We start from the raw sequence: 16,254 nt of genomic DNA, 5'->3' as shown, positions 1-16,254 counted from the left end.
AATTTAATTGTGTATAAAATAAATGTTAAAAATATGTAATGACGATTCTAAAGTGCTGCTAAAAGAAGTCTAATTGAATAAATAAATGTTTGAGTTTGAGTTTAAATGCAAAATCTAAATTCCTACGGGCAATTTCGTCCCTACTTCGTACGGAACCCACGGTACATAATTTAACTCTTGACTGACATTTTTTCATAACAGTGACAGAAACAAGCACCTGTACATATCCAAGCCATATCAAGATTATCAGAAAGCAACGTCAAGTGCCATGTTAATAAACATGTTCCACTATCACTTCTGTTGAACGTACAAGCAGGAGCGAGCTTTCTTGCCTCCAATCACGTTTGTACATTACGATAAGAAGGCGTCATTATATTTGAATAAATAATTACTTTCTATTAGGTGCTTATAGATTACAACATAATTACAGTCATCAATCAAAGCGTTCGATCTAAAATATAAATAGAGGAAGCAGTCGGATGTCTGTGGGTGTGTACTGTGTAATGTTTTATTTAGTTTGGTATGCGTTGAATTGAATTTAAATTGCATGAGACTATTATTAGTTGGTTATGTTTTTTTTTATAACATTATCTAGGGAATAATTTCGTTTAATTTATCTATATGTTTGAGGACAAATTAAAAATAAAGTAAATCTGTCTTTTTTTTAAATACCTAGTAAAAAATATATTTTTTTTCAAGTAGGTACATAAGTATTTATTTTTTCATATGAATTTAGGTCACGAGTGAGTATTAATAATTATGCTTTACATTTCAACCATTGTTATTAACGACATCAGCCCCAAAAGTTACTTCTGACGTGCCATTTGTTTTAGCGTCCAAAGCTTAAAATTACGTGAAAACAAATTGTATTTTAAATACCGCTACATTAGTATTATTAATGTGAAGGCTTCACAAAAGGATGCTTATCACATGTTGAAAGTCCATATACATCGTAACGAAACAGGTGCCGTAAGCTGTACGCAGTCGGACATATGAAAAAAGCTTAAAAGAAGCGCCGCCGGCCCAAGCTAGAAAACGGGTTTATTTGCATAACTCTGTATAGTGCACGCTCTACGCCATCATATATGCGTCATAAATAAATTAACCAGCCTCTCGTTTGCATATAGACAACGAGATTATATCTACGGCTTTATTTTTACGAAAATGATTTCACGAAAAACAAAGCGGGTTGATTATAACACTGTCAAAGATTCTTGAAAGTTTTTGCGTAACCGACGTTTTATGACAGGGTCTTAAAGCTAACCTTGAATATGTTAAAAACTCAAAGAAAATTATTTATTAGGAAGCCAAGAAAAATGAGTGGTTTGATTGGGGTATTGAATAAAAAATATTCAGCGTAACAAATATTTTATGTCTTCCATTGTTCATTTGTATATTTCGGGATGTATTGTCTATAATTTCATTTTATTGTTATTTAGTAAAAACATTCCCCAATTTCATAATATCGAAGCATTGTCTTATATTTATACTTTAAAGGAGATAGTCCGGGATACATCGCCCATTTTTGCAAGTGATTACTATCAAGCTAATTTTTCGTGAGTAGCTTTATTTTGATGAGATGCCCAATAATTTCATGTACGAAACTCTCGATTGTGGTAGCTTACAGAGGTAACAAGGATAAAAATTTTTGATTTGACGGTTCTCAAAAATTTATTACGCAATTTGTAGGACAATATGTCTGTTGAATTATATAAGTATTAAATAAGTGAAAATAAAAAAATCAGCTGGTTAGTAATTATTTATGATGACTTCGTTATCGATACACATTGGAAAGGGGGACTCTTTGATCAAACCATAGATTTTGTAGGACAAATATTTTTTCGAATAATTTAGATAATTATCTTGAGATTGAACAAAAAAAACATTCAGTTAGTAATTAATATTTGAGAACCATCAAATCAAAATATTTTATCCTTGTTTCCTCTGGTAGCTACCACAATCGAGAGCTTTGTACATGAAATTATTGGGCATCTCATCAAAATAAAGCTACTCACGAAAAATTAGCTTGATAGTAATCACTTGCAAAAATGGGCGATGTATCCCGGACTAAGATGGAGAGGGAGATGGGGTGCCTAAGAAATAAAAAATAAAAATATAACTAATACAATTCTGTAAGTACAATAAAATGTTTAGTACTTCGTAAAAATATTTGCTAAGTACAATAAGTACGAATAGAAAACCCCTCATGATACGGTTATTGTCACGAACGTTAGCAGTAAAATAAAATGTGTTTTTCAAATAAATAGGATTTCTAGTGAAACAAAAAAATAAACGTGTAATCAAAGTGTAGCAAAAATTGCAATTCTCTCGTTTTCATGATACGGCATTTAAGCGAGCAATACCATGGGAACGAGTCGTTAAGGAAGTTACTGTGAGCGGGAATGTTCCAAATTCTGTTCATTTTCCAATATACATTTTATTTTGTTTTAAAGTAGAAATTATAAAATTTTATATATATTTTTTATACGTAGAATTCGAGTAGCTATGTTGTGGAGTAGGTATATTAGTTAACTCTCACAGCATTTATTATGCGCTGAAGGGAAAAAGGAAAGACGTCGATTGCTAAAATGCTTTGTATTAATTTTTTAATAGTCTACTAATAAATGGCTTCACATGTTGCTTAAACATCTGCTATCAATTAATACTGATTCGTATTTTATGTAAGGCACAAGTTTTCTTTTGCACATGCCATAAAAATACAGGAAATACTTAATTGATGAATTATAATGTAATTTTCAATAATAACTCACTGCAAAAAGTACTCTCAATTTCACTAATGAGATCTGAAGCATCTTGTTTCCTAATAGCTTTTTTGCTCAAGTACGTGTAATGTAAACTGCCAACCATTGTACAGTTCCCCTACGTCGGCTACAGGCGAGTGTCCATAGAGTGTAATTGAATTGAAAATCCTATTATTCTATAGGGTGCCTACTTAGCTTATTTCACACGCATATCGCGTATGAATTATTTTTCAAGAATTGTTATTTTTGGTATAATATGTGCAGTCCTTGTGAGCAGAATCCGTACCCAATAGTTTTTAATTGAATCAATTCATTTTGATATTGTGCACACACCACAGCAAAGGAGCCATTCGATATTTTCTCAGACCTCTCTTACCCATTCGGAACCTTATTACGTCAAGTATGTAAATTCACAAATACACAAAAATAAAATATATGCTTTGCCATGTCTTTTTTGAAGATATTCAAGTCGTAAGATTTCGCTCAGATGTGAAAACACATTATCAATATTGACTAATATTTTAACACTGTAATGCCACTTGCCAGTACTGTGAAAATGCTGCCATTGCAAGTGTCAGTCAGCAAATACAGTCGATATTGCATTCTGACAGGTTATTTCTAGCAAAGCATTGATTGATTGAGTTTGTATTTAAACAGTTTTTGCAGTCATCCATTTGTAGTATGTCGATTTTTGTAGTGATAAGGTACTGTATAATTCATGATTTATAACTCGGACCATACCATCGTATGTATGCTGTCTTAATACCTAATACCTAAATCAGCCCTGTCTAGTCCAGTAGTGCTTGACCCTGATGTAATACGTTAAGAGGCTTACGAGTGAGGTGTGAATCCGGATTTGGACTTTCAGTACACAGAAGGATATACCGTTGAGTGCTGTGTGCAGACAGATTTATTAGGAACTATCATTGATTTGGAAATTGATAGATTTGTGGAATTCATTAACATTTTATGAATTTTAATCGGATTTCACATGTTGCTGTGATCTAATTCACACATCATTGTCACCTTTGAGGTATAAATATTACGCAGAGGATATGTTCGTAAAAAATTAATAGCAAATTCAACAATAAGCATTTACTCGAACTTAAACATTTATTTATTCAACTAGACTTCGTTTAGAAGAGCTTTTGAATCGTTAAAATACAGAAAAAATATACACGACGGTTTATAACTATGTATTTAGAATCTTCATTTTGTTCCATCTGGTGTGCTGTAAAATTTACTTGAAAAGTTGAATTTTCATAATATGACGTTTTATGAATTTCATTTTCTAATGCTGGAAGCAGTCTGGGCTAAGAATTTCAATATATTGGGGGTTGGGGACTATAAAATGTCAAAATAGTAAAATAAAACTTTGTAATATCTTTTGTTCTTTCTTACAAATTCATATATTTTTATAGAGTAGGCACCTATAGGTTTTTTTGTAATTTTCATCGATTCCAACTATTTATACATACATTCCCTAATCATTTCATTCAACACTATTCGAATCTATTTACATACGTTCCTAAGGCGCGGGTCAAACAAAAGCGGCGCGGGCGCGGGCGTGCCATAAGCGCACCTCTTTAATCTGTTTTGCACCACGTCCTTCTTCTACATTTTGTATGAAAGAACTTTGGAAAGGCGGCGCAACCGTGGCACAACCGTGGCGTGCCGTCTCGACGCCTTTCCAAAGTTCTCGCGCCTAACATAATATAATGTAAGAATTTGTACTTATTCCATTTCACTACCCACAGATGGTGGGGAATGTCGTGGTCTTCATCTGTGTGAACGTGGTGGGAGCTCTGATGCACTCCTTGATGGAGACGGCTCAGAGACGCGCCTTCCTGGACACGAGGAACTGTATAGCGGCCAGATTGGACATGGAAGATGAGAATGAGAAATTGGTAAGGCTTAGTTGGAACGAAATTTGCTGAGGAAAAAGCTGTTGAGTTCTGATGTTAATGTTGTCTAAATGCTAAAAAAAAAAAAACAAAACTAGTAGCTATAGTTATTATTCTGTGATGTTTTCTGTGTAGAATATTGTAAGCGCGTGGGTGTCATATTGGGTATTTTTTTAAGTTATTATGTTTTACAAGGATATAATATATAATATGTATCTGCTAGCAACAAAAACATATTTGTATAATATGTTAATGAGGATCTAGACTTGCCAAAATATGTAAAATAGAATATTGTAGTAATCATTGTCGGAACTAGAACACCAATAAGATCGTCAAAATATGAAATGTTTCTATGTATATCTGCAGAAATTATTAATATTGCCTGAATATAAAAGTGTTTTCCTTCTAAAGACAAATAAAATGAAGGGATAATATCTACGGTGTTTATCATAAATTTAGTAAGCCGACGGCTCGGCTCCGTGGTCCTCGGCTTATCATTTATGTATGTGGCTAGGTGTAATATATTATGTCACTTTTTGTACCATATTGAGTTTATTTAATACTTCATACATTAATTTTAATTAATAAAATGAAGCTAATTGGGTCAAAGGGCCCAAAGTGTTTTAATAATCGCTGCGATTTAAAAAATAATAATACGATTATCTATAGTATTTTTCATGCTGTTCAAAATGCAAATTTCTCCTCTGAATAGAACCCGTGGGTTTCCTCGTGGAGGAGCATAATCGTAGTTTAATTAAATTTATGCACTAGAGTTGTAAGAATATTAAAACAAAAATAGTAAGTACGTGGGTGTGAACAGGATTCGTGGTAGATTTTCCTTATTTTTAGAAATAACTAGCTGTGCTCCGCGGTTTCACCCGCGAGGTTACACTTCTGTTGGTCTTAGCGTATGATTTTTAGCCTATAGCCTTCCTCGAGAAATGGGCTATTAAACACCGAAAGAATTCTTCAAATCGGATCAGTTGTTCTTGAGATTAGCGCGTTCAAACAAACAAACAAACTCTTCAGCTTTAAAATATTAGTATAGATATGAATTGAAAATGTTTTGTAAACAGGAAAGGTTGCTTCTATCGGTGTTACCGCAGCACGTCGCTATGGAAATGAAGAACGATATCATATCGCCGGTCGAGGGGCAATTCCACAAGATCTACATACAGAAGCATGAACAAGTTAGGTGAGTGTTTTGATATTTTGTATGTTTGTAATGCTCTGCGACTTATAAAATCGTATTCTTGGGCTGATTTTAAACCAGGACTGATTGAAACAATGAATACACATAGATTGGCGTAGGTACTTAATTTATTTCAGTTATAAGTAAGTAGTTAAAAGTAAGTTCAACAATGTTACCGCACTGTATCTTTTTCAATTACTTTATGTACCTAAATGAAATTTTACTTTCTCGTAAACGCCGATCCTTTTAATCCATTATGCAGTTGAAACGCGCTTTCGAGTCTATATAATATATATTATATGAAATGAAGAAGATTCTAGCTTTTATTATTCCACATGATTCTTTGTTACTGTACGTTGCGACCTAAATTTAAGGCGATATGAGGATGAAGTACATCGGCGTACTTTATGACGTTAATAAAGTTAAAAGTACTTTTGCCGAATAGAGAGAAATATTTCACAAAGTCCTGCTCGCAATCTTACTTGCTATACGCAAAAATTATATAACATAATTTATATGCACGTTTAATATTCGAAGATAAGATTATTTCAGTTGCGGCTACATGCACATAATGACGTTCATATTTCACCATATAAGTTATCGATACAAGTTAATCGTTATCGATTACGCAGTACTTACATTTGCTTGTCACTATCGGAGCCCTTTTGGCTACTGTCCAATTCTATACTATATTCAATGCACCGGACATATTTCTTTGCCATTGATAAGGCTGTATAATACGTGACTGGGATTGTGATCGTATTTCAGTGATCCAATCTTGTCGTTAGTTTTCTTTGAGCTCAAAAGAAGTTGTATGATTGAAGGCAATACAAGCCATAATTCATATAATGTTCGACAACGATACACAAACATTTTCTAATAAAATAAATAAGAATGTTTATTATGTTTACTATTAGAATAAGGAATTAATAGCTGTGTCACTCACAATTACGAGATTGGCATATTGATCAATATTTTGATTAATCCAGTATATTTAATTCAAAACTTGTAATATATTCGCTTCTGAATAAACGGCGCGACGTTCGTAAATACCAATATTGGAAAACTGTGACAAATGGCAGGTCTTAGGGATTAATACACCTAAGATTGATCGTTCCTCTGACATATTTATAAGGTCTTGTCTCGGCGAAAATACTTTAGGCGTAAGATATAGTTTGTTTGAAGTAATCGTGCTAAAACGCTATGAAGTAGGGATATAATGGATTCTATTACACATGCCGAGAAAATTATATTAAAGATATACTCGTAAATGGAAAGACTTATGGCCGGTTTCACAAATTATTGATAGGTACTCCATTCTATTTAGATTAATTTATGAAAATATACCTCTAAGAAGTAAGTGTAAAGTGGAAATAAATGAAAGAACGAGATCTAAATGTCACACGTTAATAAATAAATTTGTGTTGAATGGAAGACATAGACGCTCCAAAATATGCTGTCCTTTAATGTGGATCTGATCCAGGAAGATATGCAAAGAGCTGCAAGACTCTCTGATAGGTATACCAAATTAATAAAATACAATTTAAAATAAATAGATTTGTCATATTGCAAATATCGTAATAATGAAAATCAGAAGCGGTGCAGAAAATTTCTTGGCAATAAGTTTGGTTTCCTTTTAACATCTTGGCGTTCGGTTTCATTTAGTATCGACACTTATTTAACAGTTCGTGCCAGCGGTATTCGAACAATACTTCAGCGAAATGTAAAAAAAGTATTGAAAATTTTATAAAATAATGTGCTATTAATGTCTATGACTTATATCTAGACTTCACAGAAGTCATGCCTATTTCAACATATTCTCTTTTATACTTTCTGATTACAGAAACTAGTAAGTTTTTCAAACCCCTTGTTGAAAGACATCTATGTACTATAAAACTCCTATAAATAATATGTCACTTTACACTGACTTTATCCCCTATGTTTCGTATACATCATGTCTATTTTAAGAACTTTATCTTTTTACGTTTTCCGTTATAGTTCTGCAAACCCCTTGTCGAAAGACATTTACTATAAAACTCTGCAAAGTCGCATAAACGCGTAAATACGTCCACATCGAGCGTTTTATTCGAGCTTATGTGTTTGACATTATCACCGGCAGCCAAACGATCCGCTCGTTAAGATTAATGCCTTATCGCGTACTAATTACCGGCCTGCGGTTATGTGGAATGTTTCACTACTGTTGTTCAAAGTGCAGCGTGTTTATGTTGGTGTATTATATTCACACATTGCTCCTGTTGTATGTGAAAATAATACGGTATGGTGTCCGGTGGCGAATCATGGCTTTTAGTCTTGTTTTCAGTCTTTTGAACACTGAAATAGACAGAAGTCGAATGTTTAGAGTTCGTAAACAGCGATATAAATAGCAGTAACAATTATTATATAGACGATTTTATAAAGCAAAGAAACAGCTTAACTGTTATCTTTTCTACGTACATCTAAAAGTATCCCATTTCGTGAAATTTCCTGAATTTATCCAAGAAGAAAATGAGACAGCTGCAGTTTATATTGCTGCTGTTATTCGTATAAAGTTCATAAATTTATGTCATATCATAAGACTTGTTACTTACAAGATGGTTCATTGTATTCATTTTATGGTTTGCAAAACTTTTATTAAAGACAATAAATTTAAAATTTAAACTTCTCTTAAAATCATCTTTAATTGTGTAGACGATAATTGTTACGCTCTTTGCACGGGAAGATGACGTTACATTACTTCATTTTTCTCAAAATCGTTGATAATAATTTGGAAGGTTTACTGATTATACTTACCTTCTCAAGCAAAACCATCGCACTACAAAATGTCATTTGCTCGTGCAATACTTGTTTTAAAAGTACATATTTTAACAATGTGATATCAAAAATAACAAATAACTTTATTTCAAGCGTTAATCATTAATTTGAGACTAACCTTTCATACAAAGGTATCACTCTTGGTATCACTCATCAAGGAAGGTTACATGTCAACTTGAGGTAAAGTCGAAAATGAGGCTTAACGTAATAACACGCTTTATTTCTATTAATATTTAATGTTATGCCTCTAACGCCCTTGTAATTCGGAGCATATTAATGGAAGTGGCTATAAATTCTTTTATTTGATGTTTATAGTCGCGAAAACTATTTACGTACTAAAGATCTGCTAATGTCTATTTCTTTCAGTTCGTCCAATGTTTTTATTTGAAAAGTTTATCAATATGGGCTCTTATCTTTCGAGGCTTTCTCAGAAATTATTCGTAATCAACGTAAACTTTGTAATTTGGCTACTTAATTTGTCTGTATACTAAGAACTTGACGAATCAAAAATTAACTTTTATGAATACGTCCTCTAGTTTGACCAAAATTGAGCGATACATAATTAATTAGCTTTATTTGTACACTGACTCAGATTCCAAATCACACGCTACATAACTAACAGTATAATACAACGAAATACTTTTTATTTTTTCCAACAAATTGCTTACATAATAATTATGCAATAAACTGGAACTGCATGAATTTGTCAACGAGAGACGGTGCCCGAGATCCGCCAAGTGTCTTTAGTGCGCCGTAATGAATGTGCTTCGTTGAGCTTTTTACACTTATTCAAGTAATAAATTGTCTTTTTTATTACATTTTATTGTGAGATTGGGAGCAACTTTGATATAGATTATATAGAAAGTAATTAATTTCGATTTGGATTCTGGGTATGCCTCAATGCAGTCAAATAAATTGTTCATAAATCTTCAATTACCTTTAATACAATCACATAAAATTAAAAAAAAGCAAACAATGAAGTATATGAGTATTATTATTGATCGTTTGTATTGTACCGTCTTAGAGGGATTTCATCTTTCGAATATTGTATTTTAAACAACCTCTAAGTTAAACAAAAAGAACTATTTAAATACGTAGTACCTATAACACCTATAGTTGTAATTCATTGCTTCAATAATGATCACGATCAATCAAACACTCTCCGATATAAAACTGTTACAGTCAATTGGAATTTTTATTGCATCAAGTACAAGACGCAGTAGGCGGTGGATAAATTAACACGGATTAAAACTACACTCGATATATCGTCGGATACATACGTTTAGCAGGATATTTACTTTGTTGTGCTAATATTAACTCAATGATACAATCAGAGAGAGGAATGTATGAAGTAAGCGTATATGAAACTAATTAGTTGTCCCTTTGGGTATATAGCATATTTATCTTGTTGGTGGATGACTAGTCACAATTGATAGAATGCTGTTGTTATCTTAATGATATTTATTTTAACCATTGGTCGATTTCTATAATAATTTGGGGAAGATTTTTTACTTGTATGTTTGTAGATACATCCTATCCTCGTTTCAATTTAATGTAAAATAACATATTTCGGGAATTTCGTATCACGTCAAGTCAATACTTGATCGATCTCTAGTGTGTCCAGTATTATTTATTTTATTTTATTTTAAACACTTTATTGTGGTGCAATAATAACAATAGTAGGTACAATAAAAACTTAAGCTAGGACATACAACACAGAAGGCGGCCTTATTACTAACAAGTAATATCTTCCAGGCAACCAACAGATTGTGTGAAAAACAATAAATAAGTACAGCGGAGTTAGGTAAAAAGTTAAAGATAAATAGATGATACTAAAAATACATATACACCCAGTATTATAAAACGAACAGGAAAATTAATTTTACACTCAAATTACAAGACCCAGACAGGTCAATAACTAAAGGTATTTCGTAGTTCCTTCCACTGTGAGAGTCGACACCACCAGACGGTTGGAGAGGACGATCCTTTGTTCCTGTTCCAATAGTGCTTGTGCCCACTCAGCCGCTCTGTGGTGTCTACAGACCAATTGATTAGTTCAAACAAGGTTCAAATACACTCGCCGCTGGAAGTTTGTAGTTGGATATCGAGTACCTGTTTACTATGGAATGGAGGGCTATAATTCCTATGGTCCAGTGTGTTTATAATTCTGGGTTGGTATGTTGCGGTATTGTCAGTTTTGTCACACTATGTTTTCTCAAAGAATGGTCCATTCATTGCATGTTGGAGGTCAATTATTATAGCAGAAATATCAAAACCATAACATCTAAAGCTCTAAATTTTTTATTAAGATGTAAAAAACTAACCTGTTTATATCTCTTTCGACTGTATCAATATTTTTATAACGTTTACGACTAAATAGTATTCTACTTAACGTGTTAAATACGATTATGTTGTGAAGCCGTAAAGATTTACGGTCTATTTTTATGCGCAACTCCATATTAAATACGAGTTCCGTTTTTATCATGTTTGTGCCACAAGCTTTTTGAAAAGTAAAGTTGCTTCAGGTGCGTACTAGCGTGCTTATCAACAACCCTTCATGTATGTCGTTAGCATTCTGCTATAGTTTCATACGATATGAAAAACTACCAGTTGACTTTGATAAAATATACTCCACATTCTTCAAATAAATGTAAATTCATTTTACGATTAAATTTGCCATCAAAATAATGTTTAAATTCCTTTACTGTTGCAAATTAAAAATATACATAGTACATTATCTAGTGAATAGGTTAAATATCTACATGGATATTTTAACAATAATCATTTATGTGACTGATCAAGAACAATGTTCACGTAATCCTTGCTTACACAACGACCCGTGTTAGATAGACCGGGCTCCAAGGAGATGTTCGTTTGCATAAATCGCGGACCTAAATCTGACTTCTGATATATATTGTATAGATCCCAGACATCCTATAGACAGATGTTGCCAACCAGTTTTGTGGTCCCCTTCCCCGCACCCCGATAATTAAATATGGCATACAAAGAAAAAAATAAACATTTCCAAAACATGCCGTGTGGGGTATCAAATGAAAGAGCTTATTGAGTAGATCACGAATATATAGCATACTATAACATTTCTTACACTTTCTCTAAGATTTTTTAGAAAATTTACGAAAATGGTCCATTTTTGAGTTAACTTTAAACCACTATAGATTGAAAACTCATGAATATATTTTTTAAATTATTATTTTAAATAATTAACAATAGTCCATTGTTTACGATTCAATAGTTCGTACAGTGAAATAGTTGCATGGGGGAGTGGGGGGAGCATTCAAAGATGGCGAGTATATTTTCAAGTTTATGCCAGAATTAAGGCCTAATACAAAAATATCGGTGGCAGGGCTTAGAATAATTATCTCTGCACTGTCTTTGTGTTTGACTGAATGAAAAATATGGCAGAAAATTCTTGAATCAGCCTCTGTGTGATTAGATTTGGCATAAACTTGAAAATATACTCGCCATCTTTGGATGCTCCCCCCACTCCCCCATGCAACTATTTCACTGTACGAACTATTGAATCGTAAACAATGGACTATTGTTAATTATTTAAAATAATAATTTAAAAAATATATTCATGAGTTTTCAATCTATAGTGGTTTAAAGTTAACTCAAAAATGGACCATTTTCGTAAATTTTCTAAAAAATCTTAGAGAAAGTGTAAGAAATGTTATAGTATGCTATATATTCGTGATCTACTCAATAAGCTCTTTCATTTGATACCCCACGCGGCATGTTTTGGAAATGTTTATTTTTTTCTTTGTATGCCATATTTAATTACCGGGGTGCGGGGAAGGGGACCACAAAACTGGTTGGCAACATCTGTCTATAGGATGTCTGGGATCTATACAATATATATCAGAAGTCAGATTTAGGTCCGCGATTTATGCAAACGAACATCTCCTTGGAGCCTGCTCTAAGATGACACAGGCCGGTATTTACGTGCCTTTTTGCTGGCGCCGCAAATTCTAGACGGTGACACGGGACCGAATCATAACCTAATAACGTTTTATATCGTTTAATTCATGAAAGAAAGTATAAACAGTGATGTTTGGACGAGCTATTTAGCCTTGGATATTTTGATTTGTAGACGACAAACTATTATGTCAACACCCACTGAGTGACGGAGCGTCGTGTCGAGTGCCATACTTTATATCTAATGAGATTGTACACAAGCTGGAATAGATTAATTACATAATGCAAGATCCAATCTTATTATGCCTTCTGTTTATGTATAGAACATTAATACGCTGTCCTAAACTATACACACGGCTATTTATTCTAGTCAGTTTAAATAATGATCTATTTGTATGATGAAGTACCGATTATTAAAGTACACAAAAAATTTGGAAGTTCGTCAAATAGCAAAATGCCCACATTTCCTTGATATCCAGAATAGAATTTGGAGTAGTTGACATTTCATTGGCTTCGGACCAACCTTGTTTTAGTCAATTTTAATGTTTACGCATATGAATATGAAGCTTTTATGCTAGATAAATAGTTGAGATTTCTCAATCTGGTTTGGTTTGAATTCCGACGCTATAAATAGTGTTTCCAAAGATACCCTTCAAGTTGCAAATAATGTGGAAGATATACCAATTAAGGACGGTCTCGTCACATCGAGTTGTTAATTCCGTTAACAATGTACCTAAATTCCATCGTCAGTGAATTGAGTTCATATTGCTATGAAAAATCTTGTATTGATTTAGTGGCGTGTGTGTTCATCATTACGGCAGTATCTGCTACACATAACCTAAGTATACGTGCATTACATTTTGTGCTATGAAAGTTTATTTTTTGTATTGTTTGCACGGATAGAAAGGTTGTAAGACTTATAAGGATTGTGTTAAGGGATAAGATAGCTCATGGTTGACCGCGAACATTTGCGGTTGCGTAACCCTTCCTCAATGGATTAGGGAAACGGGATTGAATAACAAATTGTCAAGGAAGATGTATTTATTCTTAATGTGATAGATGTTTTCTTATGATATGTTTTACAGTTGCGTTTTTAGTGTGGCAATATCCCAGGGTTTAATTTAATATTTTAATTCGATTGTGTATCTAGTATTCCTCGATGATGTCATTTAAACAGTCCTTGTATTATTTAAATACATTAGCAATAAACATTTGTAGCCACACCTATGTTAACACAACTAACACAAACCAGTATCGGTCAAACAAATGAACGGTTGGAGGTAATTGTTAATATTACAATCACTTTGTACAGAGATAATGATGTAGACCTTATCATTATGACTACATCTACATTATTATGAATACAACTATACATATAGATTAAATCGAGGTATTTCTGCTGTATATAGTGTTATGTATATACTTATTATGATTAATAATTAATATGAATGTTTACTCGAGTGATTAAGTTTTGTATACAATACCTTTTGAAACATTTTTTTCTGGAGATCTATCTTTCTATTTTTCGGCATTATTTTTGGAACGGATGAAGCGATATTAACCCGGCGTCATTGTGGTAGAAAACAGATACGCGAACGTTGAGGTGGGTCAATATTACCCATATATATTATAGTTGTTATTTTTAAACTTTTTAAGAAAATTAGTTTTCTGTGTTATTATTATAGGTTATAGGTATTCTGGTTTTGATAATATAAAATAAAAATAATAATTAACCAACGTTTTATTCACTTTAATCAACTTTGACATAAACTCATAAAAATAGGAACAAAATATAGACCTCTTACGTTTTCATGTCATTACTACGCTAATAACCAGTAATTTTGGTTACAAATAGAATTTTTATAAACTTAAGTCTAAATATATTAGAAAAAAACTTTAACAAAGCTAATTAGAATCTTCGTTGTAGATGAAATCAATACAGAAAGCCATGATGCGTTCAGGACAAATAAATTTAGGGCAAGCTTGACAAAAATGTTTTGTTTTACTATTTTTATTTCCGGACACACTTAACATCTTTTGCGGGAACTGCAGGTGGCTCCTCTGATGATCCACCAATAAATTATCTGATTATTTTGCCCATTTGTCATTGCTATCGATCAATTCCTGGCGAATTTTCAAATGTTCTAAGACCAGAGCAAGACCTAAGTTTTTCAAAAAATTACGTCGTTTATCGTTTGGTTTGTTTTTATTTATGTGACGTATTATAAGCGCATTAATTCCTGTGTGTCCAACATGGCATAAAAATTGTCAGGGGCCAACTTTTGGAGTTACGACTCACATCATAGGAGGCGCAAAGATTATCAGCGACGTCAACCCCATATTTAGTTTTATTGTAAAAGGTATTGAATTCGGGTTTTCGCTTTTCTCCGATTGATTCACACTCCGCACTCTTACATGATCCTCTTCTTCTACTTCATCATCATAATAAGGTAAGTCTGAGTCAGACAAGAGTCTAAACCCGCCATCATACGTGATATTTTCTATTCTATCCGTTTATAGTACCTATTTTATAATAAGTACCTGTCGGACAAACAAAAACATTAAATTCACTGAAACAAGCAAAAAAAATGTTTGCAGACACCAAGAAATCATACACAACAGTAAAAATCGATAACTTAGCCATGGCGCGAAATTGTTACATCAATTGTGAGGATGGGTCATATTTACCTTTTTCGGAAATACACGCTTGTAGCTCCCAGTACACTCGACGTCGAAAGAATTTCACTTCCAAAACGTTTAATGTACATTATTAGCTCCAGCTACTACAAAGAACAGCACAATCATGCACGTAATTACAAAGATATTGTAAATTATAAAGAAGCCGGGTCATTTTGACCCAACCTCAATGACGCCGGGTTAAGAACAAACGTGAGGAGGCATTTAGCTCCAAAAAACAAGATTATTCTAATTTATTATCTGTTCTGCAGGCGTAAATTCTTGTTATTTTTCCATTCCAATTTTAATTAAGGGGTAAAATTGCTTTGCACATATATTCCATCACGTATGTTATTTTATGTAGAACCCATTAAAATTATATCTCATAGGTACGATATAAGAATAAATGCATTAAAATTTCATAAAGGACGAGAAATGTGAGTGCAATACCCTTCCTCCGTCGTCACGCTCACTTCCTCACCCTCTGAGAAAAAACATGCTACGGATTTTATATTGAAACTATTAAAAGAAGATTATTATTTATGTCTACAGATAAAAAAGATACGCAGACGGATAGATAACAAAACATATTTTAAAAACGTTTCATGAAGTTCAGACATGACAAAAACAATATTAAAACACATACCAAAGGTAATTGTACTAATACGGTTGTAAGTAATGAACTCGTAATATGCAAATGAGAAATACCTATCTATGAAAATTACTCGTGTAATGAATAATGAATTTATTATAAAGGCGTATCAAGTGTATTTAGAATTTATACGACGGCTCTATCATTACAAGCTTATAAGATATCAAAGGAATCATTTATTAGCGGTAACGTGCGTGTAACTTAATCTAATGTTAGTTCAGCGTCTATTGGAAATATATTTAGTTTAAATTTCAATTAAGCTTAGTTATCAGTCGGGTTTCGCTAGATAAATAGTTACGGGTTGATGGGATTCTAATTGAA

General features: G+C 32.9%; 1 protein-coding gene across 1 annotated transcript in view; it reads left to right on the top strand.

Annotated features, from left to right (window-relative positions):
- rut (adenylate cyclase rutabaga) overlaps nt 1–16,254 on the top strand; it is an 88,306-nt gene that overhangs the window by 31,800 nt on the left and 40,252 nt on the right. The window contains exons 4-5 of the mRNA XM_090105654.1: nt 4,520–4,669; nt 5,743–5,861. Coding sequence (XP_089961780.1) covers nt 4,520–4,669; nt 5,743–5,861 — 269 coding nt within the window. The remainder of the gene's footprint in view (nt 1–4,519; nt 4,670–5,742; nt 5,862–16,254) is intronic.

This window comes from Colias eurytheme, chromosome 9, assembly GCF_061535395.1.
Source record: "Colias eurytheme isolate Ceu_HAF_F1 chromosome 9, ilColEury1 Martin Lab GWU primary, whole genome shotgun sequence".
In the NCBI taxonomy this organism is placed as follows: Eukaryota; Metazoa; Arthropoda; class Insecta; order Lepidoptera; family Pieridae; genus Colias; species Colias eurytheme.
This window is presented reverse-complemented; position numbering and strand designations above follow the sequence as displayed.